Source organism: Capra hircus, chromosome 28 (assembly GCF_001704415.2).
Source record: "Capra hircus breed San Clemente chromosome 28, ASM170441v1, whole genome shotgun sequence".
Taxonomy (NCBI): Eukaryota; Metazoa; Chordata; class Mammalia; order Artiodactyla; family Bovidae; genus Capra; species Capra hircus.
In genome coordinates this window covers 37,350,411-37,374,029 of record NC_030835.1, presented here as the reverse complement: position 1 = coordinate 37,374,029, position 23,619 = coordinate 37,350,411, and the positions used below count along the sequence as shown (strand labels likewise).

Sequence of the window (23,619 nt, the reverse complement as noted above, 5' to 3'; positions counted from 1 at the left end):
GTGTTCGGAGAAGGCGATGGAGCCCACTCCAGTACTCTTGCCTGGAAAACCCCATGGACGGAGGAGCCTGGTGGGCGGCAGTTCACGGGATCACAAAGAGTCGGACACGACTGAGCAACTTCACTCACTTATTCAAATTTACAACCTGCCCATCCCAATCCCCCAATCTTCTTTTATTATTTCCACAGCACTAACAACTCTATCACACTACATAATTTACTTCCTTCTTTTTTTCTGTATTGCCCATCTCTCTCCATATGAGAGACTGTTAGCTCTGAAGGTAGAGGAGGTGTTCTGGCTGCACTGCATGGCATGCAGGATTTCACTTCTCTGACCAGGGATGAATCTGTGTCCAATGCATTTGAAGTGTGGAGCCTTAACCACTGGACCACATGGGAAGTCTCCCAGAGACTTTATGAATGCCTGTTTTGTTCACTGATATATCCCAGGTACTTAAACAGTGCTTGCCACAACACAGATGCTCAATAAATATTTGCTGACTAAATAAGTGAACTAAATAGGTTTATTTCTTTCTACTGTGATTCTGATTTCTATTTCTCCTGAAATTACACAATGTATACAATCAACATAATGTATACAACCAGTTTAAACCATACCTTTACACCTAAGACTCCTGTAATTTTTCCTTGTAGTGGAATGTACCCAGGAAATTGTTTATATAAGACGAGTACTCAATAAACTGATACTCCAAAATAAATGAGCATTGGAAGTATTTTAAGGGAGCAAAGACAGAATAAGCAGAGAATATGCTTGGTGTGTACTCCCCTCTGACACTGTTGCTTCTCTGGTACCAGGTACGTGTTTACAGAGCCATAACAAAGTAGCTAGTGTAGCGGAAACGGCATGTGATGATGCCACTGCAAACAATGCTAATTACATGGGAATGTTTACCAAACAAACCCACAGCTAGTCACTTAGAGCTGGTCACACATCGATATTAGCTATAAATTAATTATAAGTCAAGTAAGAATTTGGCAACTTAGACATGTGCCAAAGAATACCGTATGACGAGGTACAAACAGAAAACTGAGCCAGAAACTTCAGAGGCTCAATCTTTAAAATGCAGTTTCGACTTTAGCGATCCTTACTCTTTCAAACAACTAACTCAGTTTCAAATTTTGTACTGCAAATTCAAAATCTGTATTAGTTATCAGGAAAAATGTGCAGCCACTTAAGAGATTAAAATATACAGATCATACGAACATGTATGAACTTAACCAATAAAACATTTTTTCCCAGTTTTTATCAAGAAGGAAACTACAATCAAAGTCTCATATCAAAATAAAGCAGTTAATAATAAAAAGAACTTTTGGACTTAGGTAGTGGTGCTGGTTGTAAAATTTTGTGAATATACTAAAGAAAAAAAAAGAAAACTGAATACTTAAAAGGGTGAATTTTATATGTGAATTATATCTCAATAAAAATATTATTCAAGATCGATCTGCAGACTTGTAAATATCCGGTACAAATCACTAGTTTATTGGGTAAATCTTAGCAATGTTACTGGGTAGAAACTACCCACAAATAATACCTAACAAGTATCATTACAAGCCTTATTATGCTTTATCCTTTTTCTGAAGGATAACAGCCTAGAGTGCTTTCCTACAAAGACTGTTACATATATACTTTGGCCATGTTACTGGAAAAAACTTTTGGAGGAGCACAAAAATTTCTATAATTTCAGCATTCTATTCTTTAATTTAGGTAGAATCAAAGAAAACTTTTGCATACAATATAAATTGTAAGGGAAAAATTCACTCAAGTTATACATTATCAAAAGGATCAATGACTTACTTTTAAAAAATTAAGCTACAGGATGATAATCTTCCAAACATATATGAATACATTAGGATTAAAAGCAGGCTATAAATAAAATAATTAAAGGAAGGTGTCAAAAATAATCAATTTTGGAATAACTAGAGGCCAGTTAACTGGTCTGTGGATTAACAGTTCTTAAAAGAAAACAAACGTAGTGATATATCACTGCAACAATGGAGTCCCAGGAATCCTGGGAAGGATAATCTTATTTATCTTTGTACTAATTTTAAATGGCAATCAGAGAACCATAATGAAGACCTTTTCAAGTTGAGTAATGAAACAGGAAATGAAGGTCAGATAAATGACCTTAAGACGCAGGTCCCAGATTTTGTTGCAGAAAATCACTCTGAAGAAAGGGAAGAAAGAACTTCGAGGAAGTGTAATTTAAGGAGATGGGCATTTTAAGCTGTGGTGTTTGCCAGTGGCACTTACATGCCAGTGCTCAGAGCACCAAGGAGGCACTAAGAATGACCACAGCAGTGAGATGGAGGAAGCAGCAAGTGACGTGAGACTGTAGACAGGCGGCACTTCACTTCCTACAGTAGTAATTCTCGACCTTTGTTGTGCCTTCACACTTCACATATTTACAGCAAAATCTTTCATTGTACACACAGATTCTCAACAGGAAAATCACTAATTCAGTGCTTGCTAGAGTCTTTAGAAAACGAAAATCAATTTGCTCAGTGACAACTGCATGCTTTCTTCTCATATACAAAAAAGGGAGACCTCAGCCAAGAAACAGAACAGATAATTTAAATAATATACTAAAATTTTTGGTCTGCTGGGTGTGTGTATGTGTGTGTGCGTGCTGGGTGTGTGTGTATGCTGAGTGTGTGCTGAGTGTGTGTATGCTGGGTGTGTGTGTATGTGCGCTGGGTATCTGTATGTGTGCTGGGTGTCTGTATCTGTGCTGGGTGTGTGTGTGTGCTAGGTGTGTGTGTGTGCGTGTGCTGCGCAGCTTGTGGAATCTGAAGTTTCCCAACTGGATCTGGGCCCTCAGAATTCCTTTCTGGTCATTTTTGTGGATCAATCTATGTGATAGTCCATAAATTACCTTATTTTAAAATATTTTTACACTTCTGGATGACATCTGTAGAAAGGTAAAATATTGTTTAAATATTAGATGAAATTTGTTTCAAAATTAAAAGCATTCTTGATTCAAAAACAGTTTTCCCTAGAGTATGTACATAATATAAAACAAAGGAATGATGTTAAATTCACAAAATAGAGCCCCAAACAGTCCTTTCTGTCAGACATAAACATTAGTAAGCAGAATTTTTACATAAACAAATTTTATTTGTAAATGAAATCGTGTTACATACTGATATTTCATGAGAGTTTTTTCATTCAATACATGATGATGATATCTAGTACATATACGTGTGCGTCCGTTAGTCACTTCAGTTCAGTTGCTCAGTTGTGTCCGACTCTCCGCGACCCCATGAACCGCAGCACACCAGGCCTCCCTGTCCATCACCAACTCCCGGAGTTCACTCAGACTCACGTCCATCAAGTTGGTGATGCCATCCAGCCATCTCATCCTCGGTCGTCCCCTTCTCCTCCTGCCCCCAATCCCTCCCAGCATCACAGTCTTTTCCAATGAGTCAACTCTTCGCATGAGGTGGCCAAAGTACTGGAGTTTCCGCTTTAGCATCATTCCTTCCAAAGAAATCCCAGGGCTGATCTCCTTCAGAATGGACTGGTTGGATCTCTTTGCAGTCCAAGGGACTCTCAAGAGTCTTCTCTAACACCACAGTTCAAAAGCATCAATTCTTTGGCGCTCAGCTTTCTTCACAGTCCAACTCTCACATCCATACATGACCACTGGAAAAACCATAGCCTTGACTACACGGACCTTAGTCGGCAAAGTAATGTCTCTGCTTTTGAATATGCTATCTAGGTTGGTCATAACTTTTCTTCCAAGGAGTAAGCGTCTTTTAATTTCATGGCTGCAATCACCATCTGCAGTGATTTTGGAGCCCCACAAAAATAAAGTCTGACACTGTTTCCACTGTTTCCCCATCTCTTTCCCATGAAGTGATGGGACTGGATGCCATGATGTTCGTTTTCTGAATGTTGAGCTTTAAGCCAACTTTTTCACTCTCCTCTTTCACCAAGAGACTTTTTAGTTCTTCTTCACTTTCTGCCATAAGGGTGGTATCATCTGCATATCTCAGGTTATTGATATTTCTCCCAGCAATCTTGATTCCAGCTTGTGTTTCTTCCAGTCCAGCGTTTCTCATGATGTATTCTGCATAGAAGTTAAATAAGCAGGGTGACAATATACAGCCTTGACGTACTCCTTTTCCTATTTGGAACCAGTCTGTTGTTCCATGTCCAGTTCTAACTGTTGCTTCCTGGCCTGCATACAGATTTCTCAAGAGTCACTTAGTTGTGTCCAACTCTTTACAACTCCGTGGACTGTAGCTGGCCAGGCTCCTCTCATGGGATTCTCCAGGCAAGAATAGTGGAGTGGGTTGCCATTTCCTTCTCCAGGGGATCTTCCCGACCCAGGGATCAAACCTGGGTCTCCTGTGTTGCAGGCGGATTCTTTACCATCTGAGATACAGGGAAGTCTTACTGATTACTAAGTGATTATTATTAGTAATAGTAATTTATATAAACCTTTTAAGGATATGAATTCATTTCACCTTTGAAACAACTCTGCGGGCTTCCCTGGTGGCTCAGACAGTCTACCTGCAGTGCAAAAGATCTGGGTTAGATCCCCGGGTTGGGAAGATCCCCTGGGAAAGGAAATGGCAACCCACTCCAGTATTCTTGCCTGGAAAATCCCATGGATGGAGGAGCCTGGCAGGCTACAGTCCACGGGGTCGCAGAGTCGCACATCACTGAGTGACTTCACCTTCTTTCAAACTAAACTCTTAAGAGACAGGGAATACTATTACTTCAATTTTACAGATGATAAAATTAAGGTATGAAAAGACTGAGCATGCTGCCCAAAGTCAGACAGCAAGGAAGTGGCAGAAGCAGGATTCAAACCCATGCTATTGTGCTTCACTGTTCACACTTAAGATCTCTGTTTTTTTTTGGCCACACCTCGAGACATGCTGGATCTCAGTTCCCTGACCAGGCATTGAACCCTTGCCCCCTCCAGTGGAAGTATGGAGTCTTAACCACTGGACCAACAGGAAAGTTTCCACTGTTCACACTCTCAACTCAGCCACACTTCCACTCTTAAGAGCTAGAAAAGCGGAAAATCTTTGCTAATAAAAGTAATTTCACATTAAATATACACCCACACCTCACTATTTTAACATCATCAATCACAGTTAATTAAGAGTTGACTATAAAGCTATGGGAAGACTATAATGATCAATGATAGATAAAATTTTAATTCACAATTGAAATTATTAATTTTCAACTGGATATCAAAATATTTAACTTGTAAGTGCTTCAGTGAATATGTTATGGCAAATAATAGCCCTCTGAAAACCTGAAAACAGTATCAGATCACAATAACATTTATTAATCACAACAGGACTCTTCTAAACTGATAATGTCATTATACATTTTTCACTTGTTTTTCTTTCTGGCTAGAATACTCAAATTTTAAATGTTACACAAAGAAGAGTAAATAATAATCACAACCTCAGTATCCTAAAAATAATCAAGTCACCAGCAAGCTACATCACATGTGAGAGAAACTGTCACCTATTAATTGAGCAACATTTTCTAAAAGATTCAAAGAAGGAAGAAAAAGAAATGCATGGCCCAAATCATTAGCAGCAAAATAATCAATATTAAATATTTTTTCAATGCAAGGATTTGTCTTTTCATTTCCTCCCTCAAATGAGTCCTTATTCATTTCCTGTTAAAATTTATTTGGAAAATTAACTGTGATACTCTAAACAAGAAAGAGTCTGAGTGGGAAAAGGACTATGCCACATGGGAGAGTTCAAGTCCTGGTCCTTTCCTTCCTGTGTTTCTTGGATTAGTTACTGTCTCAGAGGCCAATTTCCCCAATTTTTAATAGGGGTAAAAATAATACCTACCTTTATGAGTTTGCTATCAGGCTGAAACTAAGCTATATGAGAGAGCATGTTTACCTAATTTTTATTGCCAAAGCTTAGTCACTATTAGATTTAATACCTGACTCTATATTTTGAATGAAAGCATTCACTTCCATTTAAAAGTTTCAATAATTCAACTAAATATTTTTCATACCTACTCTGATAATACTTAGCTCAGGCACATTAATATTTAAAAAATTTTATCCAAGTAAAATATTCAAAACTGTTTTTAAACAATTTAACCTCCAATAGAATAAATTAAAAACTACTTTTTCCTGCCGCATCCTTTCCCATTTTCTTCTGCAGAGACAACTGCTTTTAACTCTTTCAGCTCTGACGGTTAAAACCTCATCGGTAAGTAATATACCGATAGTATATAATAATAGTAATATAATTTATAGTCATAATACCACTATATTTATATATTTAAGATGCTATTCTATCGATTTCCCATTGTTATAAGGATTTCACTTTTACATTTAAGTAACTTCTCTACCCTCCATCCTACTAACGCAGTATTTCTTTCTAATATAATTTTTTGAGAGGAGTAACAATGCCTTTGATATTTTTTCCCGTCTGTTACCACTGTTACCTCTAATTTCCCCCTAATGTTCCATCATACGTGATGACAAGTCCTCCCTTTGAGAGCAGTTTTCCCGTCTCCACTCTCCAGTCTATGGATCGCCAGCACCTGGTGTTACCGCTGGGGAGTCTGACACCTGCCATTCTGCTTCTCAGTCCTTAGCAGTGAACTGTTTTTTCTTTCTGGAACTGTTACAAGATTGTGTATCTCTGATGACCTGAAGTTTCATGACTCCTTGATCCTGTGATCCCTTTTAATTTAAAGACTTTAAGAGCCTAAGCATATTTCATCAAAAATAATTTGTTAAATATGTATAGTACGTGTCACAACAGTAAGAAGACATAAGAACAAGTAAGATAGTTCGGTTGTCAGAAGGATTTAAATTATTAGGAAGCAAAAGCAAACATGACAATGATAATAAAAGGTGAAATATTGTCTATGACATTAGATAAATTCAAAGAATTTAGAGGATTCAGCGGAGAAGAAAACATGTCTGTCAACCCACGGATCAAGCCCAGGCCTCCCGCATTGTAGGCGGAGTCTTACCAGCTGAGCCACCAGGGAAGCCCAAGGAAAGAGAGGGGAGGCACAAAATGGTTCACAGAAAGGTTGGGCATTTCTGGCTGAGAACTGAAGAATGAGTGAGCCAGTGGCATGGAAGGGTGGCATTTAAGACAGGAAAAAAATAGCATGAATAAAAAACACAGTATCAGGAACAGAGAGGGTGTATTACTCAGGATACACAGGAAATATTGACTAAATCCATTTTGACACTGGCATAAGATACATGTAAGGAGAACTGGGAGGCAGATAAATAATATAGCTAAGGCTGGCTGAGCATGGAGAACCTCAAGCACCCATGCCAAGGAGAGTCTGAAGTTACTTTTAGATTCAGTTAGCACTTAAATTTAAAATTACAATTTAAAATTAACAACTATAAAACAACACTAGAAGGAGAAATGAATTCAGGTTCAACTAACAGTTATGAAAATGGACTTACATATGATTAGATCTTCTTCCTCTATTTGTTTTCTTTCCTATGACGGGAGTGCCAAAATGTTCAGGGTTGGTGAGTGGGAGCTGGTCTAATGTCTGTGGGTAGGAACATAAACCCATCAAAAGTTATTAAGTTGCAAGTTCTTTTTTTCCTGTTTAAATCAAATCAATTTAAAAATATCCTTAGATTTTTAGATTTAAAACTTCCCAAGGGAGACAAAAATACAACTTTCCTAAAGATTAAAAACTTTCACTTCAAAGATTAGAAGATGAATGAGCTCATAAACTGGAAAAAAGTGAAAAGAAATTTAGTGTTCTCTCTAGATAATTTCATTATCTACTTGAGGGTTGACAGACTTCTAAGAGTGATTAAAATATAAAACAAAACAAATACAGCTCAGTGGAAACACAGATTTGAGAGATGAGAAATCTATGTGTAAGTACCTAATCCCTAGATTGAGGTCAACTGTATCTCAAAATTTTCTTTGCATATAGGGAATTATAACCTACAAAACAGAATTCTTAATAAGTAATGGAAACTAAATTATCAGGATAACCATCAACTGCCTGAAAAAAGGGCTTCAGATAGGCGACATTATGACTCTACAAACATTTTCTGTAACAACCCCCCCTCACCTACACCCCAATCCCCCTGCACTCAGTAGGATCTTATTTCCCAAATCAGGGATCAAACGCAGGCCCTGGCAGTGAAAGCACCAAGTCCTAATCACTGGACCTCCAGGGAATTCCTGCAATAAATCCTACTTTTAAAGAAAATGTAAAAATTAGTTTTTCTAAAGTTAGTACTTTTATTTTCCCTTTCTTTTTAATACAGCAACTCCAATACTTGCTATGAAGACAATAATCAATAAGTGAACACTTCCTTCTTGTTATCAACTGGCAATTCATGTCTCTTACCTTGCTCAAAAAAAAAAAAAAACTGATTTCCAGGGAAGGAACTGGTTGTTGGTTAAAATCACAGTGAAAAAAGGGATTTTGAAATTCCGTTTCTCCATATCAGAGACTTCTTGGATTGTTTTGTGCCATTAATTCCTTAAAAGGTTTCTATATCTAAAAAGTTAAAGTATCAATCTGAAGATGCTATCCCAACTGACTTAATTCTGAGTATCACTTTGATAATAATCAAACTTTTTTAGCATCTTAAAGATTTTCCAGTTACTGTTCCTTTTATCCCTCCCAATAGAATCATTGCTATTTCAGATACTTTTATGAACACAAGGGGAACAAAAGATCCCAGGAAAACTGTCACAGTAGAATTGAGGGCAAGGAACTAGTTATGATAAAAACGTCTCAAAGTTACAAACAAGACTGTTATATGAAAGGGTGTCCATTACTTTAAAGATCAGATATTTAAATATAAACTAATGCCAATATTTAAAAGAAAAATTTTAACTTTTATTCTTAAAACTGAGATAATTTTGTTGAAACAGTGTACTAAAACATGAAAGAAGGAGGCATATTAATTTATTTTACATAATTTGTTAGAATATGTAAATATGTTTAAGGCACACACACACACACACGTGATAGTTGCTCAGTTGTGTCCAACTCTTTGTGACCCTGTGGACTATAGCCTGCTAGGCTCCTCTGTCCATGGACTTCTCCAAGCAATAATACTGGAGTGGGTTGCCATTTCCTTCTCCAGGGATATAGACATACACACACGCACACACGTGTCCAACAATTAAGAATACAGTATAGGAAAAAGGCACTAGCCACAAAGCATTAAATAAAAACTGATTTCTTGAAATGACAGACAAAAATCATAACTTTTATATGGCTAAAAATATAAATCTTTCAAATGTAGCTTGTAAGTTGGGCATTTAAAAAAATATTTGAAGGCAAAAGCTTGCCCAAATACAATAATATGCCAGACAAATCTTTTCAGAAGTAACCTGTCATTAACTCCTAATTATACTTCCCAAGTGTGAATATTTCAAAGCACTCTATTTGGTAAATAGGAAAAATAAATTATTTCGGCTCAGTTTCTTCTAAGCTAACAAAAGAATTAAATGCCCCTCCCCTAAGATTAAGGCCACTCTCTTAAAGGTAGAGAAAGATCCCCTGGAGAAGGGAAAGGCTACCCACTCTAGTATTCTGGCCTGAAGAATTCCACAAACTGTATAGGCCATGGGGTTGCAAAGAGTTGGAAACCACTGAGCAACTTTAACTAGCAGCTTTCTATTTTATTTCTATTTTAAGTATTGGCTAGTTATTTTACTTGGTTTAAGAAAGAAAATATCCAGAATTTCTGAAAAGTTATCTAGGAATCACATATAGGAATTCCCAAATAAACCACAATCTCTCCCTAGTATTTAAAAAAGAATTAGAACAATAAGAAGCAATTGTCTTATTGCTAAAAGCAGGCCTGTGTCCCTGGCCTCAATCCTGGAAAGCAGGAGCACTTTGATTTCACTTCACAGAGAAGAGTAAAGGATGGTCAGAGTTAAGAGGGCTTATCTGGCAGCTCAGTAGTAAAGAATCTGCCTGCCTGTGTAGGAGATGTGGGTTCGATCCCGGGTCAGGAACTGGAGAAGGAAATGGCTACCCACTCCAGTATTCTTGCCTGGAAAATTCCATAGACAGAGGAGCCTGGCAGGCTACAGTCCATGGGGTAGCAAAAGAGTCAGACACGACTTCAGTTCAGTCACTCAGTAGTGTCTGACCCTTTGCGACCCCATGGACTGCAGCACACCAGGCTTCCCTGTCCATCACCAACTCCCCAAGCTTGCCCAAGCTCATGTCCATTGAGTTGGTGATGCCATCCAACCATCTCATCCTCTGTCGTCCCCTTCTCCGGCCTTCAGACATGTCTTAGCAACTAAACAACTACAACAAATACTTGTAGAGCAAAACCAGAGACTCCTGGCTGTATTAAAGGCTGAGGAAAGTTCCACAGGCCTAGGGGAAACATGCTGATAGCCCTGTTATCTAAAATGGGCTGCAGCAAATATGGAGCTAGGATTTCATCTAAACTTTCTTCAGAGTTTTCAACTGCATGTAGTAACTGCACAAAGAGAATGCCAGCTGATAAAACTACTTTGGAATATTATTCAAATTACCACTCTAACAGATGCCAAGGATAAATCCCACGTCTATCTAGCTTATCCATGTGCCTAGTATAGCACCAGCATATGGCAATGGGTAAGGAATAATATACCAATATTCTAATATCCTCTAGCAAAACATGAAATTAAACATGTAGAGATACACAGAGTAAAACTGATCCCTCCTGAAATTAAGGTGGATACACTGAGCTACTCGATATCACTGCTTTGGCCTTCATACCACAACTATATTATAAACTATCCCAATTGAAATTCTCCTGGCAAAGACAAAATTAGTTCCTTAAGATACTTCACTGGAATAAATAAATAAGACATATACATATCTTCGCTTAGGTGAAAAATCAAGTGTTGAAGTTTTCATACTCATTAAATCACTATAATTATCACATATTCTAAGGAAAATGAAATTATTTCTAAGAACTCCATAAACTCAGAATTCTGTTAATGTCATCAGTGAAAGAAGCCAAGTTTACTGTACTTGTCCCAAAGTTATATGTGTTTCCTATCTTTAAACCTTAACAATTAATTCACCAAATGGTTAGTGAAGGCTTCTGTGTAGAAAACAGTACTAGGAAATGGAGAGTTCATCAAAACGACAAAAATCTGGCTATTCCAGCAAAACAGCTTACAATTTTAAATAGAAAATGATAAAAGTAACAAGAAAAGACCATAAAAAAAAAAGAGACGTGGAAAAGGATCAAAGGATACTGAGATCAAATTTGGTTAGAGAGCTCCTGAAAGACATCATGAAGGAGGAAGCATTTCTCATGGTCTTGAGAGGAACGGGGCTCAGAAGAAACAAAGAAAAGGAAATATGAACCATAATCTGAAAGTCTTACAAAGGAGAAGTACAGGGAAATAATGAAGCATGAGACTGAAACAGTAGGCCAGAATTACTACAGAGAATCTGTCCCAAATTCGGAATTGAAATGGGAAGTCAATCATTTAAGGAAAAGGAAACAACAACAAAAAATAAAGTCTAATAATTTAACAGAAATATTAAAATTCCCCACAATAACATCATTCTAAACAGTTATTAGAAAAAAGAAATCTTGGTTTGGTCACACTGTATATTAACTAATATTTATAGTATTATACAATATAACATAATTGGTAACAATGTACCCATTAAAAAAAATTTGAATGGCAAGTTATTGATTTTCAAAACTGTGTGAAGCCTGCAGGCTTATTAAAACATCTTTCAATTTTAGAGCATGATTTTGGTACTAGGAAGTCCTGGTTTGAGAAATGGTTCTGACCATCAATTTCATCAACTGTAAGCTAAGAACGACGACTGTATCTCTTTCATAATGCTGTAAATGTGAGGGCATATGCAGAGCACTAAGCAAAGTCCCTGGCAGATATGGGCACTTCAGTTATTCATCCAACTAACATTTATCCAGCTCCTGCTCTGTGCCAGGCACTGCTGCAGGAACTGGGAACAAAGTGGTGAAGAAGACACACGAAATCTCTGCCACTGAGACACACTGTAGTGAGGAAGGCAGACAATAAGTAAGCACATAAACACAGTGGTGAGAAAGATATGTGCTATTAAGAAAATTAAATTAACCTAAGGAGATTATGAGGAATGGAAGCGTCCATTTCAGAAAGGGCAGCCAGGCAAGCCTTCTCCAAAGAGAGGCTATAATAAAAGTCAGCTGCTAGCAGCAGCAGTAGTTAGGAGGTGTTTGCAGTCGTTAGAGTAGTTAGGAGGTCCCTTTAGCAATGATGATGGGGTTCAAAGGTTACAAATGAGGAACCTCTATTCTATAATTATTTATAAATTAAAGGACTCTATATGAAAGTCACCTAAGGATAATGAACAGTTTCACTGTATTTTCTTCATCGACAAATGCTAATTGCTAAAATACATTAAAAAAGAAAAAGAGTATATAGAACCTGGTAACTCAAACACAAGGCCTTAAAGTTTTCTCAGACTACATGCTAATACTTTTATATATTAATGAATTTTCCTGATTAACAAGTAAGTTGCTTGAATAAGAAAGCAAAACTCTGCCACCCCCAATACAAAATACGACATGTTTGTTCATTAAGTGATTACTTACTTCACTCTCGGCAAAATGCCTCTCTCCTTTCAGGCACAGTGAGGATCGTCTCAACGTTTTCTCATCACCATCATCAAAAACTGCGAGAAGTGGTAGAAAAGGAAACTACTGAAGGGATTTTCAAAGATTAACAAAATGACATAAGTTATCATTTAATTTTATCAGTGTAAAGAGAGCTACTGCTTTAAAAGATCAGATGTGACATTAAGTATACATTTTAAGTTTTCTAACAAACAACTTCAAATGCAGAGTATCTTATCCAATTTCTTGGGGAAAAAAATAATATAATGAAAACATCTTCCCTGGTACAGAAAACACCAAATGAAAAGAAGTTAGTATTTCAGAAAGAAAACTTTTAGATGCTGATTAACCCTTCTCAATAGTGTAGAGAAAAAGCAAGCTTTTCTACTGGTAAATGCTAACAAATTTAAGAAACAAAAAACCAGAGTATAAATTTATATATTCAGACTCTGCCCCTATAAATTACTCTAACCCCAATCTCAGCACTACTAACATTTGGGGCCAGATGAAGCAGGAAAGCCTTCTTAAACAAGATTCAAACTAAAAAAAAAGGCAACCACAGGAAAACTGACTGTCATATGAAAACTGGCAGCAGAGGCAGGAGTAAAGCAATAGAAGAATACTTGCAACTGAAGAGGAAAAGGGCTAACAATCCCTTTGTATATTTAAATATATAAACTCATATCCTAAAAATAAGATGATAACCTTTCCGAGAGGAAAAGATGGGACTGGGAAGACACTATACGTTGGCAATTCAAAAGAAGAGAAAATACAACAGAAATAATGTTCCTTTCAATAAATATATGAAAATATGTCCAATCTCACTACTAATCATGGGAGAAGCAAATTAAAACAAAATTGAGATACTGTTTTGCGTCCAGATGGGCACAAATTTAAAAATACTAGTAACATCAAATTTGACAAGGGTTGGGAAAACAAGTACATTCATACACTACTGTTTATGGGAGTGTAAATTAATAGTCTTTTAGGAAAGTGGTTTTCATAACTTACTAAAGTTTTAAAAGGACATTTCCCTTCAATCTATGCCTAGTTCTCAATGCACACACTAGGGAAATACTACAATAATGTCCATGTACAAAAGACATCCAATCCATAATGTAGTAATTTACTATATAACACCAAGAAAACTGGCAACATCATCAGCATGAATATTAGTTTTAAAAATTTATCTGTTGCATGACAACATGAATTTACTGAACGCTACTGAAATGCACACTCAAAGATGGTTAAGATGAAAAAAAATATTCTAAAATACACTTTGAAGTGAAAAGCTAGAAATCCACTGTATAATATATACAGTAAGTTCAAATTATACATTATGTACATATTTATGAAATAAAGTTTTTAAAGATCTGAAAAGATAAAAACTATTAACAGTAGTAACAACTATGGCAACTAAGAGAGGAAGTAAATCAAGAAAAAACTCTGCCTGATTTGTATTATCATTGAAAATACATTTTAAGAAGAATATGTATTCCCTTACCTACAGTGTACCAACTAGCATCTGTTAACTTATTGATTACAGCTTCCTGATATGCACCATCAAGATTCTTCACTTCCACAATAGCCCCAACCTAAAGTATTAAAAAAAAAAAAGTTAGAAAAACTTAAGAGAAATGAACAAACTAAAAACTGGCTTTTGTTTTGACAAATTGATTTCGTGATGGTGAAGAATAAAGTAACTACTGATTTGTCTTAAAGTGCCAGCAATTTTACTCACGATTGTTTCTGTATCATCAGTGAAAATATCAACATAATGAAAAAAGCAAGTAATATCTAAGTATTATTATGAAAATATATAGCTTTGTCCTTACAACCTCTCCGAGGGAACTCTCATGGGTCTGGGGATCCCTATCTGTGAAATTGCGTATCTTCGCCTCATATTACAACTCTTCTTTAAAAGATGCTGGGGAGAAATTAACAAATAATTCTGAGGTTCTCCTAAGTTACAGCGTACCAATAATGAAAATCATTCGAAATATTTTCACCTGATCAAGAAAATGCTGATAATTTATATGGTTTATAAATGTATATGGTCTTTATAAGTATGTGTGCGTGTGTGTACACACATCATACTAAAACACTTCTACACAGCAAAAGAAATTGTCAACAATTTGAAAAGGCTACCTACAAAATGGGAGAAAATACATTTGCAAATCACATATCTGGTAAGGAGTTAAAAACCAAAATATATAAAGAACTCATACAATGCAACAAAATAAAGAAGAATCAAACAATCCAATTGAAAAATCAGCAAAGGCTCTCATTCCATACAAAAAATAAACTCAAAATGGATTAAAGACTTGCATGTAAAACTGGAAACCATAAACCTGCCAGAAGAAAACATACGCAGAGCACTCCTGGACATAACACGTAGCAGTATGTTTTTTTGAATCTGTCTTCTAAGGCAAAGGAAGCAGAAGCAAAAATTAATAAATGGGACCTAATTAAACTTAAAAGCTTTTGCACAGTAAAGGAAATCATTGACAAAACAAAAATAAGAATCTACTGAATGGGAGAAAATACTTGCAAATGATGCAAATGACAAGGAGTTAAAATCTAAAATATATAAACAGCTCACAAAATTAATATCCAGAAAAGCAAAAAGCTCCATTTAAAAAATGAGCAGAAGGCCTGAACAGACATTTTTCCAAAGATGACATACAGACAGCAAACAGGTACATGGAAATATGCTCAGTATCACTAATCAACAGAGAAATGCAAATTAAACCCACAATTAGGTATCTCCTGACACCTACTGAGAATGGCTTATTATCATCAGAAGACAAGAAATAAAAGTGCTGACCAGGATGTGGAGAAGGAAGCCTTTGTGCACCACTGGTTGGGATGTAAACTGGTACAGCACTATGGAAAGCAGAACAGAGGGTCTTCAAAAAAATAAACAGACAACTATCACATAATCCAATAATTTCACTCATGGATATTTATCTGAAGGAAATGAAAACACTAATTTGAAAGGATATACGCACCCCCCAAGTTCACTGAACCATTATTTACAATAGCAAAGATATGAAAAGAAGCTGAGTATCCATCAATGGATGCTAAAGATATGTGTGTGCGCACACACATGCTCACATAAATCAGCCATTAAAAAGAATGAAATCTTGTCATCTGCAACAACATGGGCAGACAGAGGGCATTATGCCACGTGAAATTAGTCATACAGAAAAAGACAATTACCATATGATATCACTTATACCTGAAGTCTAAAAAACAAAACAAATAAAAAGCCAACTTTATAAGATACAGAGAATAAGATCGAAAATAGAGGCTAATTCTTAAAAGTCCTCACCCCAAGAAAAAAATTTTTTTTACAACTGTGTGCTAAGTTGCTTCATATAGTAGTGCCCAACTCTTTGCGACCCTTTGGACTGTGGCCCTCCAGACTCCTCTGTCTATGGAATTCTCCAGGCAAGAATACTGGACTGGGATGCTATGCCCTCCTCCAGGGGATCTTCACCCAGGGATCAAACCCGAGACTCTTACGTCTCCTGCACTGGCAGATGGATTCTTTACCACTAGCACCGCCTGGGAAGCCCCTCTGCAACCATGTATGGTGACAAATGTTAACTTCATGATCTACAAATATTGAACCATTATGCCGTATACTGAAACTAGTAATAATATTAGTTTCATCTCAGTTAAAAGAAAATGTATATGATCTTTACAGTGATAACAAAACTAAACTTGTTTAGAGAAGAGAGTGTCAGCCCCACACGATGCCCAAAAAAGGGAAGCAAATTCTTCTCTCTCTGTCTCTTCTAGTTCCCAAACCAGAGATGAAGCACAGGCCCCTTGGAGTACAAGTGCACAGTCCCAACCACTGGACTACCAGAGACTACCGTCAATAAATACATGGTGCATTTTTTAAAATATAATACTCAAATGTTCCAGTATTATTTTCATGTCAACTCACTGAAAATATACTGAAATCAAATAACCACGAATAAGTAGGAAGTTTATTTTCTCTAGGAGAAACATTTATCCAAATGTTAATACTCTCTATCAGCTGATAGAAAGCTACCAAGTATATTAGGAAACAACTGAAAATCTACATACAAAAAAAAATCCATAAGCAAGAGAAATATTTCAACAATTTTAAGACTGTAATTTAATACACTTGTCTATGTCAAAATCAAAATGATCCCAAGCCTAATCAATAACAAAGAAAATTTTAATAAGACAAATCAAACAAGCAAAATAAACCAACTATGCCACAATCAAACAGGCTTAACCAAAAGGAGAGATGTCTTGAGGATTCAAATTGTCCTTCCTATCCCTGCAACACTGAGCATTTTTTATTAACTGGTAGCAGCTAGCACGTGCCAGGTAAATAAGGTAGTCAGGCAGTGAAGAGCTAGCTGGTGTGCTCATAAGGCAAAAATAAAAATAAGGCATAGAGATGCGTGTGTTCTGATCATCCAGGGGGCACAATGCTTCAAAACTACAGGCTATGAGTCCATGAGAATTTTTATTTTTGCCATCCCATTACTGGCTGTAAGACCTAGGGCCAGATTACTTTACCTTCCATCCGCCCCCAACTTCCTCACCTCTAAAGAGCTGTTATGAGTATTATATAAAATACTATGTGCAGAGGAATTAGCACAGTACTAACACATACTAAATGCTAAATAAATGGCAATTAACATCAAATTGTGTGTGAGTGTGTGTTAGTCGCTCAGTTATGTCTGAATCTTTGTGACCCCATGGACTGTAGCCCCACCAGGCTCCTCTGTCCATGGAATTCTCCAGTCAAGAGTACTGGAGTGGGTTGCCATTTCCTTATCCAGGGGATCTTCCTAACCCAGGGACCGAACATCTTCTCTGCAGAGATCCCTTACCATCTAAGCCACCAGGGAAGTCCGACATCAAATCATACACGCACATGTTTTTGTCCTCTTATCCCTACAAGTGATACATGTGCATGCAACATTGAAGAGGACACCTATGAAACAGCACAAGGGGAAAGTAAGTTTCCCAAGGCAATACTAAAACCTCACAAGGCTTAGTCTCCCTCATGCACAAGCGCTCAGTCATGTCTGACTCTGTGACCCCATGGACTGCAATTCACCAGGCTCCGCTGTCCATGGAATTTTCCAGGCAAGAATACTGGAGTGGGTTGCCATTTCCTACTCCAAGGGATCTATCTTCCCAACGCATGGATCAAATCCACATCTCTTGCATTGGCAGGCGGGTTCTTTACCACTAGTGCTATTTGGGAAGCTCTTAGTCTTCCACAGTGTCTACTATACATGCAAGGTACTAATGCCCTGGGGATTCAATTAAAAGTTTTCAAATCAACCACCAACAAAAATTGGCAGATAAAGACATCTATCAAATTCTCTGAAAAGTACTGTTTCATTAGGAAAGGAATTTTCTTGCATCTACAAATGTTTCTTCAATTATGTTAGCATTTCTTAAAATTTGCCCAGCTAGGCCAATGTCCGTTTCAGACATTCAAAAGGGCCAAACAGCACATGGTGGCTACCTATGTATTTCCTTTAAGCCTGGTCACTAGTGGAAAGTAAGTGAAGTGAAGTTGCTCAGTTGTGTCTGACTCTCTGCAACCCTATGGACTGTAGCCTACCAGGCTTCTCCGTCCATGGGATTTTCCAGGCAAGAGTACCGGAGTGGGTCGCCTTTTCCTTCTCCAGAGGATCTTCCCGACCCAGGGATGGAACCCAGGTCTCCCGCATTACAGGCAGATGCTTTACCCTCTGAGCTACCACTGGAAAGTAAAAGTGAAGTGAAGTGAAGTCGCTCAGTCGTGTCCAACTCTTTGTAACCTCGTGGACTGTAGCCCGCCAGGCTCCTCCATCCAAGGGATTCTCCAGGCAAAAATACTAGAGTGGGTTGCCATTTCCTTCTCCAGGGGATATTCCCAACCCAGGGATCGAACCCATGTCTCCGGCATTGCAGGCAGACGCTTTAACCTCTGAGCACCAGGGAAGCCCTAGTGGAAAGTAAAGTAGCACTTAATTCATAACTGGCCAATGAAGAACAACTAATGCAAAGAACTTAAACTCTCTCTGTGTGTGTATGAACATGTTTATCACTTATAACTGCCCGATGACCCTTAAAAAACTTCATAGGCCAGCAGTTGCTTGAAAGAATTGAAAGCTCTGAAGATTTGTTTTGTTATGCTTTCTTTTCTCACATCTCACATCATCATGCAACTCAGTATCACTCGATCCCTAGTTTACCACTTAATATTTCTGGAAATTCCACCCTTTTAGTAAGTGAAACAGGGTGAGACTAAAACAGATGAGTGAATAAGAAGCAATCAATCTTTCCTTGATGTTCATTTAACTTCTGAACACAAGTTTTACTGTCACATAGGTTTTATAGCACATTAAGTCTATTTTTTTCCTATTTAGAGAGAATTACGCATTTAGAAAGCAACACTATGAACAAAGCTAGTGGAGGTGATGGAATTCCAGTTGAGCTATTTCAAATCCTGGAAGATGATGCTGTGGAAGTGCTGCACTCAATATGCCAGCAAATTTGGAAAACTCAGCAGTGGCCACAGGACTGGAATAGGTCAGTTTTCATTCCAATCCCAAAGAAAGGCAATGCCAAAGAATGCTCAAACTACCACACAATTGCACTCATCTCACACCCTAGTAAAGTAATGCTCAAAATTCTCCAAGCCAGGCTTCAGCAGTACGTCAACTGTGAACTTCCAGATGTTCAAACTGGTTTTAGAAAAGGCAGAGGAACCAGAGATCAAATCGCCAACATCCGCTGGATCATCGAAAAAGCAAGAGAGTTCCAGAAAAACATCTATTTCTGCTTTATCGACTATGCCAAAGCCTTTGACTATGTGGGTCACAATAGACTGTGGAAAATTCTGAGAGAGATGGGAATACCAGACCACCTGATCTGCCTCTTGAGAAACCTATATGCAGGTCAGGAAGCAACAGTTAGAACTGGACATGGAACAACAGACTGGTTCCAAATAGGAAAAGGAGGACGTCAGGGCTGTCTATTGTCACCCTGCTTATTTAACTTATATGCAAAGTACATCATGAGAAACGCTGGGCTGGAAGAAGCACAAGCTGGCATCAAGATTGCTGGGACAAATATCAATAACCTCAGATATGCAGATGACACCACCCTTATGGCAGAAAGTGAAGAAGAACTCAAAAGCCTCTTGATGAAAGTGAAAGTGGAGAGTGAAAAAGCTGGCCTAAAGCTCAACATTCAGAAAACGAAGATCATGGCATCCGGTCCCATCTCATCATGGGAAATAGATGGGGAAACAGTGGAAACAGTGTCAGACTTTATTTTGGGGGGCTCCAAAATCACTGCAGATGGTGACTGCAGCCATGAAATTAAAAGACACTTACTCCTTGGAAGGAAAGTTATGACCAACCTAGATAGCATATTCAAAAGCAGAGACGTTACTTTGCCAACAAAGGTCTGTCTAGTCACAGCTATGGTTTTTCCAGTGGTCATGTATGGATGTGAGAGTTGGACTGTGAAGAAAGCTGAGCACCAAAGAATTGATGCTTTTGAACTGTGTGTTGGAGAAGACTCTTGAGAGTCCCTTGGACTGCAAGGAGATCCAACCAGCCCATCCTGAAGGAGATCAGTCCTGGGTGTTCATTGGAAGGACTGATGCTGAAGCTGAAACTCCAGTACTTTGGCCACCTCATGTGAAGAGCTGACTCATTGGAAAAGACTGATGCTGGGAGGGAATGGGGGCAGGAAGAGAAGGGGACGACAGAGGATGAGATGGCTGGATGGCATCACCTACTCGATGGACATGAGTTTGAGTAAACTCTGGGTGATGGTGATGGACACGGAGGCCTGGCATGCTGTGATTCATGGGGTCGCAAAGAGTCGGACATGATTGAGCGACTGAACTGAAATGAACAGATTTATCAACTGAATTGCAAAGTAACCAATGAATTTTTTAAAAGATAAAGATTATTATTTCTAGTGCTTCAGTGGGAAACAGTAGTTATGAATAAATAAATGAATTACCTTTAGTGGGCCCTTTATATGGTCATCTTGAACTTCCACTGTTGAAGAATCATGTCTAAATGTTACCTAGAGATTACAAATTTAATTAGCCACCAAAAAAGAAAAAAAAAGCAGCACAAGCTCATTAATGCATGAATTCTTTTTTTAAATAAGTAATCTAAACAAATGGCAGCTTAGTTTATACAAAATCTCAATCCCTAAGTAGAAACTGAAAAACTTACTATTTAACAGACAACAGCCATACTAATTTACTTGATGATTCACTTACTATAGTTTATTCAGTACTATTAGTTATGAGTTTAATCATATAATTTGTTTTCCTAAAAAATGAGGAAAAAGGAGGTGGTGATCTTAGTTTATTAGGTATTCTACCATTTTAAATAAATAAATTCTACCATTTTAAATAAATCGGTAAATAATAAGCCTTAGCAACAAACATTTGCTGAGTGTCAAGCATCAAGCTCAAGCATTGAACCTATAATCTTCACAAAAACTGTTAAGACAGGTGTGGTTATTCCCATTTTACTGGTAAGAAAACAGAAGAACACAAAGTGTAAGCAACTGGTCCAAGTACATGGTAGAGCTGAGATTCAAACTCAGGCCATCCAGATCCAGAACGTGCTATACTCTGTCAGTACAGACATCAGAGAATGGGACACTAGATGGTAAAATAAAGTTAAGTTAAAATAAAGGGATCAAGTTTAAATACATAATTAGTTGGTAAAAACAAAATACTTTCCAATACTCAGTATAGAAAAGGTGGTTTCCCCTATATGAAACAACAGCTTCCAAGGACTGAACCATTAACGTGGTCTTATCTGATATGCGGTAATCAGTTATGAAACAGGCTCACAAACCAGCTACGAAAGGAGCTGTCCTGTACTCACAGCATCCCATACATTTCTGTCTCACACATGGCACTACTACTCTTTATTTAAATTAGGTGTTTACATATCTGTGCCATTCACTTAGACAGTAAAGCACTTTAGAATTGAGAAAAGGTCTTAATACTAGAGTTTCAATACCTGATACAATGCTCAGCATGTAATAAATGCTCAATAAATAAAAACTGATAGGGAAGAAGTATATCAACAAATTGCTGAAAATGTATTAACTCTGAATCATAAACAAACTGACACAGAAATATACTACCATATCTGTTGAGAAAATCATTAGCTTTGAAATATAAACACATTTTTAGAGCAGTCTAAAGAACTAAGAACGAATTTTAGACAGCCACTACTTATAAGACACAAGGTACTGGCTGGTGCTCTGTGCTATCAGCACAAGTAGTACAGGCTGCCTCCTTCCTTTCGCTGGCAGCAAGAAACGGCAGAACCGCTGTGTGTCATTCTGCAGATTCATACAGTACACAGAGACACCCAGGTGAGATCACAAATCACGGCTAAATTCCAGTGAAGCATGGTTCCTGGAGTAACACATGGCTCTTGCCCACAGAAACACCTTTTCTAACCAGCACAAGTTAGAAGGTGCTTATCTGGAGGCCAAGTTCTGCTGAGAAGTTCCACTTCTCTCCAAAGGGAGAGATTTCTGTCTAATTCACACTAAGGTATTACATGTGCTCTCAGTAGCTCTGCCTGAAAGAGTGAGAAAACTGATTTAAAAAACTTTCTCTTCATCTACAAGATAGTAATGGCAAAAATGAGTGCTCAGAGAACACCAGCGTGTGAAGTCAGAACAGGAAAAGGCACTACAGAAGCTTAGGTACACCAAGCATGTGAAACCTGAAGGCAGGGAGGGGGACCAGATCAGCATCCTACAGGCTTACAGTTAATTTAAAGGCCCTGTCACAATGGTTCTTAACTAGCAGTGTCAATTAGCATCACCCCGAAGCTTTTTTCAGCATATCCATGCATAAGGAAAGAACCAAGGCAGACAAGCATGGAAGCAGCTCTGAGAGCTCACGTACAACACCTCTGTGGCTGTTTTACTGGTGACGTTCAAAACAATATTTTATGGGGTATCTGCTAACCTGGATTCTAAATCTCTGGAAAAGAGACAAGGCCATTCTCATATCCCCATCCTCCTTCCCACCTGCACAGTTTGCAAGTCAATAAATAATTAGCAAGATTTTTTCAAGAAAAGCAGAAGATAGGGAATCAACAACGAGACCCACCATCATCAGTTATAAACCACATCTCAGTTTCATGGTTAAAATGGGGAAGGGTCTTAAAATTGATGTACTATTCTAATTCCCATTATGTCACTAATTTTCCAGAATGGCCCTGGACAAATCACTGACCTTTTATTGAGCCTCATTTTCCTCAGGATAAAATTAACAAATTAAACTACATGACTTCTAAGGTCCTTTCCAGTTCTAAAAGGCTAACAATACAAATATGACCATGTCTGTAGTGAAATGGCATTGAAAATACCAATTATGATCATCTAATTTCATTCCAATTAGAACACTTAAGAATCACAAATAATGCTTTCTTTTCAGTTATTTTTACAATCTTTACTCTTAGAAACTGAACTCAACTTGCAGAAGAAAGAATTCTTAATACATTCACCAAATAAAAGTTCAGATGTCAAATACTAAATATATACTTGATAAAATCTACATATACTGTACCTTGACTTTGACAAGTCTTTTTGCTGTCTTGATCTTGGCTTCACAAAAGGCTCCTCTGTATTTAGCACTCACATCAGTGCCCACTGTCAAATAGGGAGGTTCATCAAGCGCCTAAAAATGCAAAAACTTATTATTAGATTTAAACTTTCGAGTTCTTTCCCCCAATCAGACTGTAGAATGGCTGATCTAATCCTGTTACAGCTATAAAAGTTATAATACATGAATGTATTGTTAACAAGAACAATCTATAAAATACTCTAACTTAAAAATAAGTAAAATACATAAGGTCTATTTACATGTACCAAAATGTACATCAAAGAAGATACAAAGGCATCTTTTTTTCTCTACATAAAACACACATGGTCCA

General features: G+C 37.5%; 1 protein-coding gene across 7 annotated transcripts in view; it reads right to left on the bottom strand.

Moving 5' to 3' along the window:
* The window catches only part of ARID4B (AT-rich interaction domain 4B), a 139,422-nt gene that overhangs the window by 60,882 nt on the left and 54,921 nt on the right, over window positions 1–23,619 (bottom strand). For all 7 annotated transcript variants that reach the window (XM_018042288.1, XM_018042291.1, XM_018042292.1 and 4 more), the window contains exons 3-7: window positions 23,253–23,363; window positions 20,657–20,722; window positions 14,130–14,220; window positions 12,605–12,684; window positions 7,454–7,545 (exon numbers count right to left, since the gene is read on the bottom strand). In XM_018042288.1, the coding sequence (XP_017897777.1) occupies window positions 7,454–7,545; window positions 12,605–12,684; window positions 14,130–14,220; window positions 20,657–20,722; window positions 23,253–23,363 (440 nt within the window). The remainder of the gene's footprint in view (window positions 1–7,453; window positions 7,546–12,604; window positions 12,685–14,129; window positions 14,221–20,656; window positions 20,723–23,252; window positions 23,364–23,619) is intronic.